Source organism: Littorina saxatilis, linkage group LG9 (assembly GCF_037325665.1).
Source record: "Littorina saxatilis isolate snail1 linkage group LG9, US_GU_Lsax_2.0, whole genome shotgun sequence".
Lineage (NCBI taxonomy): Eukaryota > Metazoa > Mollusca > Gastropoda > Littorinimorpha > Littorinidae > Littorina > Littorina saxatilis.
Window position 1 is genome coordinate 27,559,496 of NC_090253.1, and position 22,082 is coordinate 27,581,577.

General features: G+C 43.2%; 2 protein-coding genes across 3 annotated transcripts in view; one reads left to right on the forward strand and one right to left on the reverse strand.

The window, feature by feature from the left end:
* Positions 1-1,538: 1,538 nt before the first annotated feature.
* LOC138975759 (uncharacterized) lies at positions 1,539-19,260 on the reverse strand. The gene is made up of 7 exons (XM_070348504.1): positions 19,139-19,260; positions 16,536-16,675; positions 15,362-15,412; positions 12,768-12,888; positions 10,302-10,551; positions 6,581-6,789; positions 1,539-6,147 (listed from the first exon to the last, which is right to left on the reverse strand). The coding sequence occupies exons 2-7, from the start codon at positions 16,658-16,660 to the stop codon at positions 4,885-4,887; spliced, it is 2,019 nt and encodes a 672-aa protein (XP_070204605.1). The 5' UTR covers positions 16,661-16,675; positions 19,139-19,260; the 3' UTR covers positions 1,539-4,884.
* A 109-nt stretch (positions 19,261-19,369) lies between these two features.
* Positions 19,370-22,082, forward strand: part of LOC138975760 (putative phospholipase B-like 2) — a 30,591-nt gene continuing 27,878 nt past the window's right edge. Inside the window, exon 1 of one of the 2 annotated variants that reach the window (XM_070348507.1) lies at positions 19,370-19,504. The gene's annotated coding sequence lies outside the window, so the exon portion shown is untranslated. Of the gene's footprint in view, positions 19,505-21,922; positions 21,943-22,082 lie in introns of those variants that run through there. The other variant, XM_070348508.1, reaches the window with a different exon arrangement.

Here is a 22,082-nt window from a genome sequence, read left to right on the forward strand (position 1 = left end):
CTAAATACGGCGAGTTTTCCTGTCGAACTCCGCGCACGCCTGTCGAATAACACCCCTGCTGTACGAATACGAATACGAATACTTTATTATCTCATACAGAGAAATTTCAGTGTGGTGCACATTAAAAGACAAAACAAATAATAAGACAACAGATAAAAATACCATACGAAGCATACTACACTCGCGCACGCATATGTACACTAACAGGAATAGTAACATGATTCCAAATAGGTAAATTGCCGTCAGCTTTAGCTAAAAGTTTACCGCTAAAAACTATCATTATCACAGGACTAGATATGTCATTGAACAATATTTATCACAGGACTAGTCATTCGAGGGTTATCACACTCAGCATAAGGGTGCACATCAAAGAATATAAAAAAAAATATTCATCACAGAAATCAGTGCATATGTTCACCGGCACACATACTAGTTTTAATTAACTTAACTTAATAACACCCCTGCTGTCTCCAACCTTCGGGCCTTGCGAGTTTGTTTCCCGCTCTAATACGACTAAACACACTTTCCGCCTTTTGGAAGCGCGAGATGGGAGAGCAGCTAATGTCTGTTTCATTATCCGACAAGACACTAGGGAGATTCAAAGGACAGCACGTTTCGTTTTGCAGCTCGTTTCGTTTGGTGAATGAGTCACCCCGCGAAACGGAACGTGAAACGAGACGGCATAGGCCGCAGACAAGATTTAGATGTATTCACGTTTCGTTTCGGAATGAAGGAAGGGCGATAAATCTTCAAGTGAAATTATCACGTCTGTCCTCGATCAGAATGGAAAAAAAAACCCTAGGAGGTGGTCCAGAATCGGGCATACTTTGATTATTTTCAGTCCAAATAAATCACACAGACTTTGTTTATACAAAATCACATACGAAGCCAGAATAAAAATTCGATGCGATGACCTACTTCTGCTTCGCCATTTGCTTTCTTCACCATGAAGTTGGATAAATGTACCAGGATCAGCACCCTTCAATGAACACATTCTCAGCGCTGAAAGACTGTGAAAGGGTTGATGAATCTAGCAATGCATATCATGGCCAACAAATAAAACTGTTAGTGTGCAAAAATACTCACAAAAGTTGACGAAATATTGTTCGTTTTTTGGGGGTGGAAAACGTGACTGCGTTTTGACGTTCCACGTTCCGTTTCAGTTGACCTTCACCTTTCCAGCGAGAGACCCCCGAAATGATGACGTTTACCACAACTTCAAAACGAAACGTCAATCTCCCTATTATCTGGTAATACCCTCATTACGTTCGTTTGCGATACTTCGATGCAAAAAGAAACGGACTTTAGTTTTGACGCGCAGATTTCATGTGTGTCGTCACTTCTCGAGCCCTATAGTCAGTTTCAGGATCGGGTGATTATTAAGTCAGAGCAAAAGCGCTTCGTGAAGACAAGAAAAAGTTACAATATTTTTGCGTATGGCTTACGCGGCGCGGCGAAAAAAACGCGTCAGCGACTTTTAAAATGCGTCAAATACGCAAAAATCGTGCGTAAACGCGATCCCTGTATATATATATACGACTAGTGTCTGTCTGTCTGTCTGTCTGTCTGTCTGTCTGTCTGTCTGTCTGTTCGCGATGCACGGCCAAAGTTCTCGGTGGATCTTTTTCAAATTTGGACACCGTATTCAGCTACACCCCGGACACAACCTCATCGATGAGATATTTCAACACGTGCTCTCAGTGCGCAGCGCTGAACCGATTTTGGTTCCACCTGAGCTACCCGGGCCCCCATACCTACACACCAAAGCCGCTAAACCACATCACAACGCCAAAGTTCTCGGTGGATCTTTTTCAAATTTGGACACCGTATTCAGCTATACCCCGGACACAATATCATCGATGAGATATTTCAACACGTGCTCTCAGCGCGCAGCGCTGAACCGATTTTGGTTTTTCTGTTCATTTCACCATTCCCAGTAACTCTTCCTTATCTTCTCCAGTGTTTTGCGTTTATCTCCCTTCCTTCGTGTGGCTTCAATCCATATTCCCGTTTCTACGTTACTATTTTTAGAATGTCACTGCGCTGTCCAGAACGCTTCCCTTGCACCCGTAAGTTGTTCTTACTGTCAAAGTGAAAAGGTCGAATCAATTTACAGCCACGTGAAAAATACACTGTCACCTATCTCTATATATTTATAGATATAGATATACATATACGGCTTCTCTGTGTGTGTGTGTGTGTGGGCAACACCTGTGGATTTTAGAGTTCTGTTTGTGATGGGGTCTAGCGGCTTTTGTCTGTCTGTATGTTCTGGCATTTGAGAAGCCACAACAGATAATATAGGGCTAAGAAATAAGCTCTAAAATTCTCAATCCCGTTTGACAGGACTTCGCCTTCAAAGGTGAATGTGGTGAACCGCCACGCTGTCTGTCTCTGTCTTGCGATTCACCCGGCGAAGCCGGGTATTCCTCTAGTATATACATACACCAGGACCTTCGTCTCAATTCCCAGTCTATGTCAAAACATTTAGTCAAAACTTGACTAAATCTAAAAAGGAGCACCATACTGTTCTTAAGAAATTCAAAAAAAGAAATCTGTAGTAAGACAATAATATTATGTATTCATGATATATATATACCTTACAAACAAAGGAGATTCAGAATTCTTTTTGTGCTGGTTACAGTCATCATCCATACGTCAATCTGACGTAACAACATTGGCTCTATAGAAATAAAATATAAACCGGATTAGAGTGTCAGTTTAAAGGAGAAAACATGGATCTTTTTGAAGGAATTCAAACCAAGATCAAATATATCTTTTGAGCTCTAAAATAAGTAACATATCACATGGTTTGTGAAAAATTGAAATAAGTCTTGTGATCTCCAGTTTTGTGTCATTTTTACCCTAGGAAGACCCAAATGCACTTGTATGCAAAATATATCACCATTTATGACTTAAACAATAACACACACACATATTAAGAAAAACTTTTCCCCAACATATTCACAAGATGTACAGATCTCTGGACCCTGCAAACCTGATACATACATGAAAACATGATCCGACAATTTCATATTTAACAGATGTAAGAAAAAACAAAATCTAATTTTGAAAAGCCAGTCAACATTTTCAGCAAATGGATAATACTGCCGGAAATTTCACTGTCATGTTGAACAGTGTCAGATCTTCATGCAGAAGTAAGATTAGCAATCACTGTCAGTCTGAAATAAATCAAGAAAAAGTTCCTTCTTATTTCAAGTTTGTCAGATTGTTTCACTACTGATGTTACTGGCTTCAATAACACCACATACACATGTACCGGTACGTAACAAATACTGTAATTCACAGGAGATTCTTCGTTTCTGCATTGCAGAATCAATGTTACTGACATTCGGAGAATAAAATCCAAAAATGTAATGTTTTTCAAGACAAGCTCAACTACCCTGCAGGTAACTCCTTCGCACACTTTATACTATATGTTTTATGTAAAATCAATGTCTTGTTTGTATTATTGTTATGTACCACCCCTGAATTTCTCTATGAGATAATAAAGTATTCTTATTCTTATTCTTATTCTTATACAAGCTGTCACTGCAAAGAGACATTGTCCAGAGAAGTAAAGCAATTTTCACAACCCATCTAATGTCACAACAGGTTGTGAAGTAGTGTGTCACAAGTCAACAACAGCACTGTACAACCGATTCAAACTTGCGTGTACCATCCAGCACTGGTCAGTGATTCAGTTCCTTGCATTTTACTACTGACAGTCACAGTGGCAACCAGGAAAACTTACTGCGGTCTCTCATCACATGCTCCTAATTGTTCTCAAATGCTACTACTAAGGATGTGGATTATAACTTTCATCATCACCACCATGAAACCTGCCGGAATGCCTGACATGCAACACTGCCGTTCTAGCTTCCATCGTTTCTCAAATCTCAAAAACCTACTTTCTGACATCATGTGCAACTCCTTCAGAAACAAAAAACAAAGGAAAGAAGAAAAATTCCACATTGAATCTCTCACAATCACCAGAAACATGCTGATCAGGTTTTGCCCGTCACATAGCTGCATTCTCCCACAATCACCAAAAACATGCTATTCAGTTTCCCCCGTCACATAGCTGCATTCTCCCACAATCACCAAAAACATGCTATTCAGTTTCCCCCGTGACATAGCTGCATTCTCCCACAAGAAGTTTCCTCTCACAAGCAACTGTTTCCCTTACGACTGCCACAGACAGACGGCAACAGCTTGTAAATGACATAGCTGCATTCCTCCAGCAGTTCATTTCACTAACGGCCATTCCCACAGGGATGAGCATCAAAATTCTTTGTGGAGAGAATAATGTCCGACATGCTAGTTGATAAGATGTTTTTAGAAGGAAGGTTTGTACAAGAACTTGCTTTCACAGTTTGCCATGAACTACACTGTCAAGAAGTTGGCCTGCCATGTCGCAGAAAAAGAAGTGACTTCAGTGACAGGCACCCAGCCCTGATTTCCCATACAACGCACTCAGCCCTGATTTCCCATACAACGCACTCAGCCCTGATTTCCCATACAACGCACTCAGCCCTGATTTCCCATACAACGCACTCAGCCCTGATTTCCCATACAACGCACTCAGCCCCTGCCATTCACAAAAAAAGAACGGGAAGGAATAAAGATCTACAATAAATCTCACATAATAGAATCCATTAGCTTGTCAATCACAACGTTGTCCTCTCCTAGAAGAAGCTTCCTCTCATTGTTTCTCTACGACTCACAATACCCCTTCCTCCAGCATTCACACAAAAAAAGAACAGGGAAAAAAAAATTCCACAATAAATCTCACACGATCGCAACTTACAGAATCCAACAGCTCGGCAATCACAATATGGAAGTCTCCCATAAGAAGCTTCCTCTCACTGTTTCCCGTACAACTCACCGCGCCCCTCCCCCCGGTAACTGCTCACCGAGGCCAGGGAAGACGGGGAGGGGGCAGGCGACAAAAGAAGAAGGGTGGGGCAGAGTGGGTGCGGCGGTCTGGCCCAAGGCCGTCTGTCTGAGCAGTGTCTCGTTGGGGTTCTGACCCAGAGCCATGCGCGCCCCGAAAAAATCGTGCACGTTTGACCCCATGCTTCCCGGCCAAGGGGAGAGAACCCCAGCACCAAACGACTGCATGGAGACGTTCTGGGGTTGCTGGACCTGAAAGCCGCTCAGAGACGACGGCACCATGAGACCTTGACCCCCACACGTCTGGGTCAGGGAGTCCACACGGGTCAGCATGGGTCCCTTCCACGACTGCTGTTGTTGTAGTTGTTGAGGGGGGAGGGTTTGTTGCGGAAGCAAACTGGCGTCTTGAAGTTGGGGTGCCTGGTGCTGATGGGAAGTATGTGGCTGTAACGTCACCTGTTGCTGTTGTTGTTGTTGTTGCTGTTGTTGGAGAGGGGTGGGGGTGGAGGGGGGCATGGAGAGTGTGTTGGTCTGCGTTCCGGCAACAGTCTGGGTGGAGATGGGGGTGGCAGTGGGGGGAGGGGGTTGGTTGAGCACCGTCAGCGTGGTCAGCGTCTTCTGCTCCTCCCCCACCCCCACACTGGCGTCAGCGGTGGTCTTGTGGCTGCTCACCGCCTCGGGGTGCAACGTGGCCTTGTGGTCAAGCATCTCCTTGTGATAGGTGAACATCTGACCGCACACATCGCACGCAGACTTTTTCAGGTGGTTGTGTCGCACCTCGTGCAGATGTAACACTGACTTGTACTTGGCACGGTAGTCGCACATAGAGCATTTAAACGGCTTGTCCGTGTTGTTGTGCGTTTCCTTGTGCACTCGTAGCGACCGGTAGCAGCTGAAGCTCAGACCGCACACCGAACAGTCGAACCCTTCCTCTTTCCCGTGCTTCAGTCTGTGAGCGCGAAGATTGTGTTTATCCGCCGTGCTGTAGCCGCAGTAGTCACATATGTAGGGCTTGAGACCTGAATGTTTCAGCATGTGCTCTTTCAGATTCTTCTTCCAGGCCGTCTGGAAGCCGCAGCTTTCACAGTGGAAGCACTTGTCACCGGTGTGGATGCGCATGTGTTTCTCCAAGTCTGACGCTGATTCTGTCTTGTAGTGGTCGCAGAACTCGCAGGCAAAGCGCTTTCTGGTGTCCCCGCTGCATTTGTGAACCCACACCATTTCCTCCGTTTGGAATTTGAGAGTGCACACCTGCAAGCAAACACATCAAGTATTGAAAAACTGGTTCCCCAAATGCAGCATAACATCATCTCAAGGCTGAGCAGCCATTTTCACAAAATCAAGTTGAAGAAAGTATAACTGTAAACACACCAGTACAGTGGACCCCCCTCTCCCCCTTTAACCCACAGCCCCCCTTTATACTTCTTTTTCTTCACATTTTCTGTTCGTAATGTCATATCAGTTTGGACAGCATTAATTTCAAGTGTGACTGACATTATGTTGTAGTCCGGTTCCGAAATGTATTGACCAATCGCCGAACGGCGCTGACGTCATTGCATGAAAGGATTTCCCTACCCCAATTTCCAAACGGTTTAGGAGATTTCGAAGATTTAGTAGGGGATAATGATGCTCTATGGTCGGTTTATTATATAAAGGGAAGCAAGCTGTTTAAAACTTTTCTTACTTCACATGTGAAGGGCCGTTCGACCATCTTGCAGACGTAAATTTGATGATGTACAAGACCGGCCTCTGACGTCTGAGTGCGACCACAGGCACGACATCGCAAGGGGTGAGTGAGATCAGAGTTGTGTGTGTTCTTGTGATGGGCCAGCAGATCGGTGAAACGATCAAACGTTGCTTGACACAGCGAGCACATCACTCTCTTCAGTACATCTGAAAGAAAATAAAGTTGCAAGATCATTCCACACTCAAATTTTCAGCAGCAATTCTAAAAAAAACACTTTTGAAAAACAACAATGAGTCAGCACTTGTATGCTTTCATCTGCTACACACTGCAATTTGCGTTTAATGGTGACTAGAGGAATCGCGAGACAGAGACAGACAGCGTGGCGGTTCACCACAATCACCTTTGAAGGCGAAGTCCTCTCAAACGGGATTGAGAATTTTAGAGCTTATGTCTAAGCTCTATATTAACTGTTATGGCTTCTCAAAGGCCAGAACATACAGACAGACAAAAGCCGCCAGACCCCATCACAAACAGAACTCTACAATCCACAGATGTTGCCTCCACACACACACACACACACACACACACAGAAGCCGTATATATATATAAATATACAGTCAAACTCGCTTAAGACGAATCACTGGGGATCGGGAAATAAGTTCGTCTTAACCGAAATTCGCATTAAGAGAATTGATTGATTTTTTTACTGTCACAATTTTAGAAGTAAAATTTAAAAAGTCGTGTAAAAGCATGTACATTCTGATCAATCTCCGATTTCATGGTGTCCACCAGTTCTGGTGCATGTACTACCCTGGCCAAGTTTCCTCTCAAGACATGAAAGAGACCGCCCCATAGGTTAAACTCCCCATAGGTTAAACTCGGTCACTGACCCGGTTGCAGGAAGTGTTTCCTCTCTCATATGAAAGGGGAAACACCTCTCATAGCTAAAACTGGGTCAATGACCCCTGGGAAGAAGGTCAGTGTCTATAAAGAAGGCCACCCAGCCATCACAATGGACCTGCCTTTGATCTCGCCTCACACGCAGATCCTTGTAGCCTTGTGACTTTTAGAGACAAAGCGGCTCTGGGGCGATGAAAACGTGTTTGTTAAAAGAGGGGTTCGTTATGCAAATGATATGATATGTCGATCTCGGGACGAGTTTAAAGATTTCGTCATAAGCGTGAGTAAATTACAGACATTATGCATACTTGGGAATCCAAAAAGTGCTCGTTATAAGCATAAATTCGTTACAAAGAATTCGTTTCAAGCATTTTTTTTAAGCATGAAGAAAGAGGTATTCAGTTGGGAACTTAAAACTAATACGTTATAAGTCAAAATTCGTAACTAGCGTGTTCGTTTTAGGTGGGTTCGACTGTATAGAGATAGATGACAGTGGATTTTTCGATAAATAGATTCGACCTTTGCACTTTTACAGTGAGGACAACTTACGGGTACATGCAAGGAAAGCCCACAACTTCTAAGGCGGACAACTCTGCAGAGTCTGCTGTGAAGGGCGACGGTAGTCTCCCTGTCACACTCGACCCCCTTTGAATGAACTTTGTCCCCAAAGTTCCGAACCATGGACACGCCAAGCTTAGGTCCCTCCCAGGTTGGTGGAATGGGAACAGCATGAAAATGATTCAGTGGCCTGAACATTTCATGTCAAGTCCCATCCCTGTCGACGATGCCAAATGTAACCGAGTGCCGAAACACCACAATCACCTTTGAAGGCGAAGTCCACTCAACAAGATTGAGAATTTTAGAGCATATTTCTAAGCCCTATAATAACTGTTATGGCTTCTCAAAGGAAGGCCCGAACATACAGACACGTACACACCAAAGCCGCCAGACCACATCACAAACAGAACTCTACAATCCACAGGTGTTGCCCACACACACACACACACACACACACACACACACACACACACACACACACACACAGAAGCCGTATATATATATGTATATCTATATCTATAAATATATAGACATAGATGACAGTGTATTTTTCGCGTGGCTATAAATTGATTCGACTTTTGCACTTTTACAGTGAGGACAACTTACGGGTGCAAGGAAAGCGTTCTGGACAGTGCAGTGACATTCTAAAAATAGTAACGTAGTAACGGGAATATGGATTGACGCCACACGAAGGAAGGGAGAAAAACGCAAAACACTGGAGAAGATAAGGAAGAGTTACTGGGAATGGATCTGGGAAGCACACACACACACAGACAGACACAAGTCGTATATATATATCTATATATATATATACAACTTGTGTCTGTGTGTGTGTGTGTGTGTGTGTGTGTGTGTCCGCGATGCACGCCCAAGGTTCTCGATGGATCTGTTTCAAATTTGGTGGGCATATTCAGGTAGACCCCGGACACAACCTGCTCGATGAGATATTTCAACACGTGCTCTCAGCGCGCAGCGCTAAACCGATTTTGGTTTTTCTCTGGATCCATTCCCAGTAACTCTTCCTTATCTTCTCCAGTGTTTTCAGCGTTTATCTCCTTTCCTTCGTGTGGCGTCAATCCATATTCCCGTTTCTATTTTTAGAAGGTCACTGTCGACAACGCTCAATCCATATTCCGGTTATACTATTTTTACTCTTCTCCAATGTTTTGCGCGTTTATCTCCCTTCCTTCGTGCGGTGCGCCGGCTTAAAGCCGGGTCCCCGGCGCAGCCGGGTATTCGGCTCGACTTCTTCCCGGCGAAGCGGGTATTCATCTAGTAGAAGATATTGAAGCTCAGACCAACGACAAGAAAAAGAAAATGATTATTAACAGTCAAAGCAGTTTTACTTCAAATAATCGCGATGACATTTTTTTAAACTCAGTAAGACATATTTTCAACAAGAAGAGCAAACGCTCGATCGAGTCACTTTCGCAGTTCTGAATATTATATGAGGCATCAGATGGACAGGAAGAAATTGCTATTCACAACACAATGAGTCACGTTCACATAAAATTTGAGCCCGGTCACTTTTATAGTTTCCGAGAAAAGCCCAACGTTAAGTTGTGTGTTGCCGAACAGAAAAGGCTAGTTATCTCCCTTGTTTTTCTGATAACGTTCGTAAAAGGCTACAGATGTAAATACTTTGATGTAAAGAATAATCCTACAAAGTTTCAATCACATCCGATGAACTTTGTCAAAGATATAAAATGTCTAATTTTTCCTTTGACGCTGACCTGTGACCTTGAAAAAGGTCAAAGGTCAACGAAACCATCGTTAAAGTGTAGAGGTCATTGGAGGTCACGACTAAACAAAATATGAGCCCGATCGCTTTGATAGTTTCCGAGAAAAGATATAAAATGTCTAATTTTTCCTTTGACGCTGACCTGTGACCTTGAAAAAGGTCAAAGGTCAACGAAACCATCGTTAAAGTGTAGAGGTCATTGGAGGTCACGACTAAACAAAATATGAGCCCGATCGCTTTGATAGTTTCCGAGAAAAGTCCAACGTTAAGGTGGTGTCTACGGACGGCCGGCCGGACAGACTAACACTGACCGATTACATAGAGTCACTTTTTCTCAAGTGACTCAAAAATGAGTTCATTTTTCAAATCACCTGGAGGCTCATGCTGATATCCATTTTTTTGACATGTCTTCTATCATTTGCTAACAGTCAGCATTTTTGAAATAACTCATAATTACAAATATCTACACTTCACTATGCACAGCCCTATGCGAAGGGTATGCAGTATAAAAGTATATACCCTCAGGTTTGGTGTCGCAGGGCGTCGGATTGTAGTTGGTGGGAATGATTCGCTTGGAGGAGCCCTTGCGTCGGGTGGTGTTGTCGTCACGGCGATACATGGACAGCAACGACTGGAAGGCCACCACGGGGTCGGACAGTTGACCTTGACTGCTGAGGTTGGCGAGTGAGGACAGGAAGGTGGTGGTGGTGCTGAGACTATTGGCTCCCACCGAGCTGGACGGCTTGTCTTCTTCCTTTACAGCTTTGTTCTGCGTGCACCAGACAGAAAAAACATTACAGAGCTTATCGTCACGCTCATAAAATAATTGCCCATGTCCTTTTTTTTTTTATAGAGTTTTGAGAAAATCGCACAAAACTTCTTTGGTTTCTGAACAATCTATCTCATCAGGCATGGGAATTGAAAAAAGTCAAAAAGGCTGAAAATATTTAAGTAATGGCAATGTCGAAGGCGCGAAGCGCCTAGCCTTACTAGGGGGGTCCGGAATTTTTTTCTCAACAAAGAATGGTGCAATTTGGTGTCATCTGAGCTCCAAGTTTGCCATTAAATTCAGTTTTTAGAACCATTTTTGCCTCCCCCACTTAATTTTTCGGTGGACACTTTTGCTTTTTCGGCGGAACAAAAAAATAATTCGGCGGAAATTTGCCTTTCGGCGGACAATTCCCATGCCTGCTCATTTTAGCGTGACGGCTTGTCTTCTTCCTTCACCGCTTTGTACTGCGTACACCAGATGGAACATTTATTACAGTGGTTATGCTAGGTGTTATGCAAACTGGTACTGTAGAACCCCCCCTTTTAAGACCTTCAAAAATCTGAGAAAAGCAGGTGTAAAAGGGAGGGAGGCTATTAAAATGGAAATAAATTTACAAGCATTATGAACTTATTTATTTTCTTATTTTTTTGCTTAACGCCCAGCCGACCACGAAGGGCCATATCAGGGCGGTGCTGCTTTGACATTTAACGTGCGCCACACACAAGACAGAAGTCGCAGCACAGGCTTCATGTCTCACCCAGTTACATTATTCTGACACCGGACCAACCAGTCCTAGCACTAACCCCATAATGCCAGACGCCAGGTGGAGCAGCCACTAGATTGCCAATTTTAAAGTCTTAGGTATGACCCGGCCGGGGTTCGAACCCACGACCTCCCGATCACGGGGCGGACGCTTTACCACTAGGCCAACCGTGCCGGTAGCATTATGAACAGAAAATCGTGAAAAATAAGGTCTTGAAAGTGGGAAGGTCTTTAATGAGCGCTTCTGGTGTGATAACGCGAGACAACTCCTGTGATCTTGCCACGAGGTGGCACCAGTTACCAGACGAAAGAATGAGGGGGCATAACCTCACCAGAACCGCCCATCAATATAGACGAGTCTTAAAAGGGGAGTTACACTGTACTCATCAATAGCCACAATGCTTTTAAACAGTGAACTATTTAGATGACTAAGGTCAATTTATTTGCTATTATGAAGAACTGATGAAGAGCAGAACTGTGTTTTTGTGGGTCCACAGCACTTGCACGTCTGTCAGCTATCAGCCTGCCTGACATCAACATTTTAAATAACCTTCCCTTCAAGAACGGATAACACACATATATGGGTCAGAGGTCAGTACCAAAAAGCAAGCGCTCATGCTTTTGTCTGTCAATATGTAAATACAAACAGGTCAGCTGTACTGTTCAATATGATTACAGAGGACAACCGTTTGGAATTTCATTGTGTTACACTTTCAATTTTGCAAGAGAAACACATTCAGTGTAAAATGACTTCTTAAAAGATGACTATTGAACAGGCCATTGCCTTGAAAACAGGGTATGGCTGCCTAAATGGTGAAATGGTGGGAAAGAGGGGGGGGGGGGGGGGGTCATATGTCATTTGCGTAGAAACCAAATCGTGCAAAAACAAAAAAACCACAAGTGTACGAGGGAGTTGCAGCCAATCAGTTCAGAAAAAGAAGAACTATGCGAGTGAATTCTCTGCCCGGACGGGGATGTAGCTCAGTCGGTAGCGCGTTGGATTTGCATCCAGTTGGCCGCTGTCAGCGTGAGTTCGTCCCCACGTTCAGCGAGAGATTTATTTCTCAGAATCGGTGTCCGAACACCCCCGTGTGTACACGCAAGCACAAGACCAAGTGCGCACGAAAAAGATCCTGTAATCCATGTCAGAGTTCGATGGGTTATACTTATAGAAACACGAAAATACCCAGCATGCTTCCTCCGAAAGCGGCGTATGGCTGCCTAAATGGCGGGATAAAACCGGTCATACAGGTAAAAGCCGTGGGAGTTTCAGCCCATGAACGAACAAACAAACAAACAAAATGCTCTGCCCCTGGACCCCTATATTGCCTCACAGGGTCCAAGAAGAAGGGGAATAATTGCAGCAAACTCTCCCGTAAAACTGATCACGCTGGGTGTTTTAAGATTGGCTGAGATGACACAGAGTGTCTGTGTCGTGATATTCTCCTCACCAGTTTGTCCTGGTCAACGCTACAGCCCATGAAGGAGATGTCCCCGTCGTTGTCTCCCTCCGCCATGGTTCCCGCTTCGCTGGCTTCATCAACAACCTCGTTCTTGATATTCATCAGGGTGCTGTCAATAGAAAGACAAATAAAAGAATTACAGTTGAACCTGTCCTGGCAACCATCTTACAGTAACAACCACCTGCTCACAATGACCACCCCAATGGATTCTCAAAGAGTTTTTATTTTTATTTTGTTGGTTATATACGAGGTATGATCCAAACAAAGTGATCAAATGTGATTTTAGCAGAAATTGTTTGGCGTATCTGGCTCAAAATACAGGAGTTATTAGAACTACTCTCCTCCTACATCGATGCAAAGTCACAAGTGCCTAAGCCAATCAGAAGAGGCCTTAAGGCAGCCTTATTTGGGGTTGCGTTTGAGCTCTAATTTGACGGCTTTTTGAGGTCCTGGGTGCAGTGAAACTTGTTGGCAACAAGTCTGATTTTCAAAGAGGGTATTAACCAGAAATCACAAGGGGTGTAATCAGGTCTGACGAATGTGTGAGGCAAGAATGGGATCATTTGGTCTTTTAGGAATGGAGTTACGGCCCTTCTTTTGTGGAGACTGACATTTTCATGAAGGAGAAGGGCAGTCTGGGTTTCGCAGTTTGGTCGCTGACTGCTAAACTCGTAAGTAAGTTTGGGTAAAAAGGTTTCTACATGGTACGTGACAATGACGGTACTGTTAGTAGACAGAATATCGACAGCAACGGGACCTTCGTGATCGAAAAATATAGCGAAAAGCCTTGTTTCTGCTTTAAAAACCTCGCTTACAAATGTGATGCAACTCGTCATTTTGGTCTAGACACGCTTTGTTTCTGCGTTCTCTGGCACTAAAGTAGAAGGAAACCAAAGTCTCGTTATCACTGACTACAGTAACAACAAATTCGGGTCTACTGGGTTCATAACGGTTGAGCAGATCGCGTGCGTTCCCCTTTCAGCTAATGAGGTACCCATTTTGTGGCCAGCTTGTGGCCAACATGATCAGAAACTGGAAACAGTCGAACCTGTCTATAACGACCACCTAAGGGACCAAACTTGAGTACCCAATATTGACGGACTGTGTGATGATATCTTCTGCTATGGTCTGTTGAGACAGTGATATCAAAATCGAGACCGGAGGTCGAGATTTTGATATCACTGTCGAAACAGACCAATAGCAGAAGATATCATCACACAGGCAGTCAATGTTAGATATATTGCTAATTCTCTGGACATTTTGTATTTACTGTACAGAAATTACAAAAGTATTTGTCTCAGTTTTGGCTGTTCCACATCCCTCCCTCTGATTATTATTTCTTTTTGTTCACTCTTTTCTTGTACTTTTCAGAATTTAAAAATGTCTTTTCTTTCAAAAAGTCTTCAGTCACTTGCTCAACTAAATTCTGGGATCATTACATTTTCATATATATTTGTTTGTTTTTAAATTCAGGTGTTTTTGTTTTTGAAGTGGGGAAGCAATAAAGAGGTCATCGATATCAAAACTGATATCGACGGAAATGTCGTCGATATCACTTTTTACAATAAGCTCAGTTTTGCCCAATTGACCAATGGAAATCCACGTAACATATGAAATAGCAATATTGGTCTTTATAGACAGGTGATCACAGTGGAATGGTGAATTATTGAGGGGAAAAAAGGAATTAAAAGCTTGCTGAGGTTCACTTGGGTGGTTGTGTTGGGCAGGTGGTCATCATTGAGAGGTGGTCGCCAGGGTAGGTTTAACTGTATTATCACACTCTAACATGACCCTCGTTATCATTATACTTTGAGAACCAAAGCAGCTCCATTTTCAGCCTACCAAAAATAATCAGAAATAAAAAATAAATGATATGCAACGACCACCAACAGAGCAGTCGTAGAGCACTTGCCTTTGAATGAGATGCTTTCTATTGCAATGTCAAATATATCATTTTGAAGCAATGACATTGTTTCATGTGTACACTATTACTATGAGCAAACATCATGACAAAATACAATCTGATATCTTGTCAGATGACATCTTTGCTGCTTCATACCACATAGCAGTTCACATTGTGTTTATCTGTTCAAGCAAGTCGTTACCTGTACCTGTTTAACTTTTCATCTTCCGTTGTACAATGCTACAGTTTCTGAAAATGCTTTCAACAGTGTTTTAGGATTGGTTTGAAAGTACGTGTGTGTGTGTGTGTATGTGTGTGTGTGTGTCTGTGTGTGTGTGTATGTGTATGTGTATGTGTATGTGTGTGTCTGTGTATGTGTATGTGTGTATGTGTGTGTGTGTATGTGTGTGTGAGTGTGTGTGTCTGTCTGTGTGTGTGTGTGTCACTGTCTGTGTGTGTGTGTCACTGTCTCTGTGTGTGTGTCACTGTCTCTGTGTGTGTGTGTGTGTGTCACTGTCTGTGTGTGTGTCACTGTCTGTGTGTGTGTGTCACTGTCTGTGTGTGTGTGTCACTGTCTGTGTGTGTGTGTCACTGTCTGTGTGCATGTAAGCCATCACATTATTCATCTTGACACTGGCAAAAAAAGTCTCTGTAATGATAAAAGACAAGCTGTACGTACCTCGTCATGTTTCCTAAGTCTCTCTGAAGAGGCTGAACTAACTTGACACAGCTGAAAACAACACATACTGAATTAGTCAGGCAAAACTTTACAATCACAAAAGAATACAGTGGAACCTCCTTTAAAGATTGTCAAAATTGTGTGTAATCAATTCTTAAAGAGGGAGGGAGGGAGTCACATATTATACATAAACAAAGCTTACGAACAGAGCATCTGTCATGATCTGAGAAAACAGGATCTTAACAGGCATGGGAATTGAAAAAAGTAAAATAGGCTGAAAATGTGTAAGTAATATCAAAGTCCACGGCGCGATGCGCCTAGCCCCCCTAGGGGGTCCGGGGACATACTCCCCCGGAAAAATGATTCTCCAAAGAACCCAAATTGTGCAATTTGGTGTCATCTAAGCTCCAAGTTTGCAATTAAATTCAGTTTTCAGAACCATTTTTGCCTCCGCATTTATTTTTTCGGCGGACACTTTTGCTTTTTCGGCGGAACAAAAAAAATATTCGGCGGAACAAAAAAAATATTCGGCGGAAATTCGCCTTTCGGCGGACAATTCCCATGCCTGTCTTAAAAAGGGGCAGGTCTTAAATTGTGGGGTGTGGGTGGAGGATGGGTGGGAGATCATAAAAGGGGGTTCCACTGTAGATGGAACAGTTAACACCATTAACGATCTGTGTCTTCCCTGTCCTTCACACAAAGATCAACACACAAAAAGGACAGACACACAAAGAGCACAATTTAACATGCCTCCATTGTGGATGATTTCCTTGTTTGATGCATTCTGCCTCTCTTCGGCTGCTGATGCAGTGGATAATTCAGTAACAACAACAAATTCCCTATGTCAACTTTTAACACTCTAACACTCTAAGCAGTATTAACCGCATAACAAAGAGAATCATACAATGAAAATACAGTGTTACCTGTGATGAAAGGACACCCACGGAACCAGCCAAGAGTGTCCTTACATTGTAGGTGGCCTGTCACGACAGGTATATTTTGGTCAAGATAAGTGAAAGGACCATAAAAAGTGTTGGTTATTGAGAGGTGTCCTCTCTTTTCAGAGGGGCCTCACACTGCAGCTATGTTCCACTGTACAAAACAAAACAAAAACTTCAATCATTTTTTTTTTAAATCCCAAAAGTGGAAAGTCACACACAAAGAAAAAACTCACCACTGATACAGACCAAAGAAGTGTTCCATGAGCTCGTTGGCTTCCAGTTTGGTTTCGACCATAATACTGTGGAACTTGTCCATGACATCTTTGCGCACCACAATCGCTCCTGTCTCCTCCGACATTCTGGGACTTTAAATCTGCAAACACCACAAAATAAAATAAAACAAAATAATTCATTTTCACAATCAAATCTGTTGATGAGTTCTTGGTGTCAGCCTTTCCTTTTTCGGCCTTTAATAAATCTATTAATGATACAAGTGCTTTGCTTGACGGCACATCTGCAGGGCTAAATCTGGAGTACAGTAGAACCCCCTATTAAGACCGCCAACAATCTGAGAAATGCAGGTCTTAAAAAGAGAGAGTCTTAAAATGGGGGTCAATTTACACAGGTTGCAAACAGCAAATCTAAAACAAGTCGCGTAAGGCGAAAATACAATATTTAGTCAAGTAGCTGTCGAACTCACAGAATGAAACTGAACGCAATGCCATTTTTCAGCAAGACCGTATACTCGTAGCATCGTCAGTCCACCGCTCATGGCAAAGGCAGTGAAATTGACAAGAAGAGCGGGGTAGTAGTTGCGCTAAGAAGGATAGCACGCTTTTCTGTACCTCTCTTTGTTTTAACTTTCTGAGCATGTTTTTAATCCAAACATATCATATCTATATGTTTTTGGAATCAGGAACCGACAAGGAATAAGATGAAAGTGTTTTTAAATTGATTTCGACAATTTAATTTTGATAATAATTTTTATATATTTAATTTTCAGAGCTTGTTTTTAATCCGAATATAACATATTTATATGTTTTTGGAATCAGCAAATGATGGAGAATAAGATAAACGTAAATTTGGATCGTTTTATAAATTTTTTTTTTTTTTTACAATTTTCAGATTTTTAATGACCAAAGCCATTAATTAATTTTTAAGCCACCAAGCTGAAATGCAATACCGAAGTCCGGGCTTCGTCGAAGATTACTTGACCAAAATTTGAACCAATTTGGTTGAAAAATGAGGGCGTGACAGTGCCGCCTCAACTTTCACGAAAAGCCGGATATGACGTCATCAAAGACATTTATCAAAAAAATGAAAAAAACGTATGGGGATTTCATACCCAGGAACTCTCATGTCAAATTTCATAAAGATCGGTCCAGTAGTTTAGTCTGAATCGCTCTACACACACAGACACACAGACACACACACACACGCACATACACCACGACCCTCGTTTCGATTCCCCCTCGATGTTAAAATATTTAGTCAAAACTTGACTAAAAATAAAAAAGCAAGGTTTTAAAAAGGGAGAGGTCCTAGATTCAGGGCCCCAAAAGAAGGGGTTCCACTGGCCGATGTGAATGCGTGATGTATTGTGTAAAAAAAAATTCCATCTCACACGGCATAAATAAATCCCTGCGCCTTGAATATGTGCGCGATATAAATTGCATAAAAATAAAAATAAATTAAAAAAATAAATCCCTGCGCTTAGAACTGTACCCACGGAATACGCGCGATATAAGCCTCATATTGATTGATTGATAACGCTAATTCCATTTCACGTTAAAATCTCTCCATGAGCTCTTCTTGTTGGCCTTTCTTTTCCAAGGTTTTAAGAGTATGTAGTATTTATATTACTCTTATAACCACAGGCACATGAAGGATGACATTACAGGGGCGGGGGAGGGGGGGAGGTTAACCTGACAACTCCATGATTGCCTTTGTAGCAGATTTCTCTAAAAACCTAGCAATCTGATGTATCATATAAATCTCCTCCTAGTCCTATTGTAACAGTAAGGTTTAAAACAACAGTGAAGAATACTGAATAGCTAGTTTTTAAAATGTCTGTGCAGGTCACTCCACTAGAGAGTCTTGTGTGTGTGTGTGCCTGCAAAAAATGAATCATCTATTGAGGTGTGTGTCTGTGTGTCACTGTCAGTGTGTGTGTGTGTCATTAAGTGTGTGTGTCACTATCAGTGTGTGTGTGTGTGTGTGTGTGTGCAAAATTGTACATGTGTGTTAATTTTTTCCCTATGGGCTAGACTACTAGACACTTCTGTCTTTGCTGGCTTAATGAATTCACCTGCCTGTGCATACCATGCAGTGCATGTGTTTTTGTTTTTTAAAGATACTATAGAAAAAGAGAGAAAGTGTGTGTGTGTGTGTTTCTGTGTCAAAATGTATACATGCATACGTGTGTGTCAAATGTATCCCCCAAGCCAAGGCTAGACACGCTCAGCCTTTGCTGGTTTACATTCATGAGGCAACAGCACCCTGCTCATAAATCTCACAGAGAAAAAAATCCATTCACTAACTTTAAAATTCAATCATTAATCCACCACACATTGTAACATTCTGACACATTCATTGACATCCATAAAACAAAGACATCACTGTGCGGGTGCACCTGTTCCCCCAGTTGTCGGTGCGACAATGTGCACCATTTTTGCAGCTGCACACTTCCTCCAATGCACACGGCCTTGACCCCAAGGTCGTGTCAATGCGCTCTGGGGGGTGCCAGGCTTTTCAGCACTGATAGCATCTTAGTCCGCGTTTTAATCCATTTGACATCGACTGGAAAGCGTTTTATCGCTTAGGGAAAAGTTCTTACCTCGATCTTGCTGATGCCCGCAGTGTAGAAGCGGCGAAGTTTGGCTGTTCCCCTCACCCCCCGATCGTCGCGATGAAGAGAAAATTCAACATGGAGGCACAATGCGCTCAATGCACACAGAGATGCAGTCGCAGACAATATTTTTTGTGCAGGCGCGTCGTCTCTTGTTCGCGGCGCGCTGTGTCGTGAGGTGGGGAGTCACATTTCAATCGCTGTTGTTACAAGTCTGGTTGACAAAAGTCTGACGACGGTGGCGGATGCCTGAGCGGTATATTTTTGGAAGCGACCTAGTTGCAGACAGTACCCTCCCCCTCCGGTCAGACAGAGAATCGCGATTCCCCCCAGACAGGGGCAGACGCAAGGGAGGTAACCGCAATTTTGAAAATATTTTTCTCACTTTTTTTTAAACGATTTGTTTTATTGTTTCACGGTCTGAAATCGGCGGAAGCACGATCTCGTGCGCATCGATTAATGTTGCGGGTTTCTGCAAAGTACTCCCATTCCCCCTTTCTCTCTCTCTCTCTCTCTCTCTCTCTCTCTCTCTTTCTCTCTCTCTTGATTATAACTGACCGTCACTGTGACGTGACAATAAATCAAAACTGAACTCAATCGGTCATTCAAAGATTGAGTCATCCAAATGTAAATAACTAAAACAAAATTATCGCTGTCGGTGATTTGGAAATTCTTCAGCATATGTAACGTCACGAATTAGTGGCCGGGCCAAACGGCGGTTCTGATGCTGAGTCAGTCGCGGCGTTGACTGACCGGGCAGTACGTGCCCGCCCGCACCCGTGTCAAGTGCCTGGGGTAGTATCAAGCAAGATACCTCACACGCCGTGCACCCAGCCCTCGCCCACCCCTTGCCATGTGCCTGTGGTGTTTACCTCTCCCACCTCCACCCGCCTATACCCTCCGCCGCACCGTCCGGCCGCGCCGCCGCGCCCCTCCCACCCTCATGCAACTCAGTGGGGTGGGGGGATAGGGATGGGGTGACAGAGAGGGGGGCGGGGGAGGGGGGGGGGGGGGACGGCGTCGGGATCAGTCTCCTCTTACCGTGCCTTCAATTTCGAAAACAAGGCAAGAATGGGGGGGGGGGGGGGGGGGTCGGGATGGCGGGGTCGAGTTCTCTTGCCTTTCGCGGAAAACGCGGAGAGCATCCTTATCGATCCCTCTCAGCCTCCTGCTCCCCCCTCCACCCCCCACCCCGACACACACACACACAAAGCAACACCCACCCAATTGTATGTGCCTGTGCTTCTACCCCTACACACGCGAACGCCCACTAAAAACAGACTCGCTTTCGCCAGTTTCGGTTTTAATTCCAGGTGAGCTCTGTCTTGTGACAGAGACGATGTTTCCGTCAACTCAGTTTTCGCTGTTGCTGCAGAAAACGGCACAACTGAAAAGCTGCAAAACGGTGTTGTTGTTTACGACACATAAAAAATTGTTTTTGTTGTTTTAATATTAAGCAGAAAGTAAATCAAATAACAGCGTAACGCCGAGTGCATTGGCTAGAATAATTGTGCATGAGCCACACACACACACACACACACACACACAAACACTTAATTGTGACTTTGTATAGTTTTAAGTTGCGGAACTGGGTCAGAGACCGTCTGTCGTCGAGACTCGGAGAGGGAAGAGAGAGAGAAAGGAGAGTGAGAGAGAGAGAGAGAGAGAGAGAGAAATCGATCGCTTGTGTCATATTAAAAGTGCTTTGCGTTTCTGGTTCAGATAATTGTGACCAAAGATATCATGATAAAGATATAACTGAAGCGCTCAACTCAAGTTCTGTCAATTTAGGTCAAGGGTTAACACACAAAAAACAGGCTGCTGAAATCTATCCTTAGCGGATTATGGCTTTATTCCATTATTCTGCAGAAAAGACAAATACTGGAGAAAAACCGTTCTTTCCTGCAGCATTTCTGCATAATGTCATCTTTCGCCGAAGCAGCGTTTTTTTCTGCAGCAAAACATTTTACTGCAGTAAAATTGAAATCAAGAATGCTGCAGTAAAACGATGCTGTTGTTTTACTGCAGAAAACCTGTTTACATTTTTTCTGCAGCATTTTGTACTGGCTCTTGGCGGATTATGACATTATTCAGTTATTGTAGAGAAAAACCGAAATGCTGGAGAAAAACTGTTTTTTCTGCAGCATATCTGCATAATGTCATCTTTCGCCGAAGCAAGGTTTTTTCTGCAGTAAAACAGTTTTTCTGAAGCATAATGTTTACTTGGTTTTCTGCAGCATTATTGCGATTAACTTTTTCTTCAGAATAGTCTGTGACAGTTTTTCTGGAGAAAAAACGAACGACCTTGTAAAGTAGCGTTTGTATTCGTCGCCCCCTGGGATAGTATAATAGTTTGTTCCGCAGTGTACCAATCAGAAGGTTATTGGTAATTCTGGATGAGTCCATCTCTCGACAGAGGGGGGCTCACGTGCTCCAACATTATAATGAGCCAGTACAAAATGCTGCAGAAAAAAGTGTAAACAGGTTTTCTGCAGTAAAACAACAGCACCGTTTTACTGCAGCATTCTTGATTTCAATTTTACTGCAGTAAAATGTTTTGCTCCAGAAAAACCCGTTGCTTCGGCGAAAGATGACATTATGCAGAAATGTTGTGCCAGAAACAAACAGTTTTTCTCCAGCATTTCTGTTTTTTCTGCAGAATAACTGAATAAAGTCATAATCCGCTAAGGATAGAAATCAGTGCGATCAGCTGACGTACACTGACGTGTCGGTATCAAGTTCTTTGCTTCAACTCGTGACTGGTGTGCAACATTTCATGTGTGATTCAAGTGGTAACATGGGGTTTTAAGAACTAATACTACTGTTGCCAAGCACTGTATTTGAGTTTCTGACATTCTTGTGCCACTTCTGACTTCTGAGTCAGCAGGCGGATTAAAACACCGTTGACACACACACACACACACACACACAC

Excerpts from the sequence above, each read along its gene's own strand:
- LOC138975759 (XM_070348504.1), bottom strand. The coding sequence starts at position 16,660 with ATGTCGGAGGAGACAGGAGCGATTGTGGTGCGCAAAGATGTCATGGAC. Across the intron at positions 15,413-16,535 it reads TTCTTTGGTCTGTATCAGTG|CTGTGTCAAGTTAGTTCAGC; the intron begins GTGAGTTTTTTC and ends TGTTGTTTTCAG. Across the intron at positions 6,148-6,580 it reads AACGGCCCTTCACATGTGAA|GTGTGCACTCTCAAATTCCA; the intron begins GTAAGAAAAGTT and ends GTTTGCTTGCAG.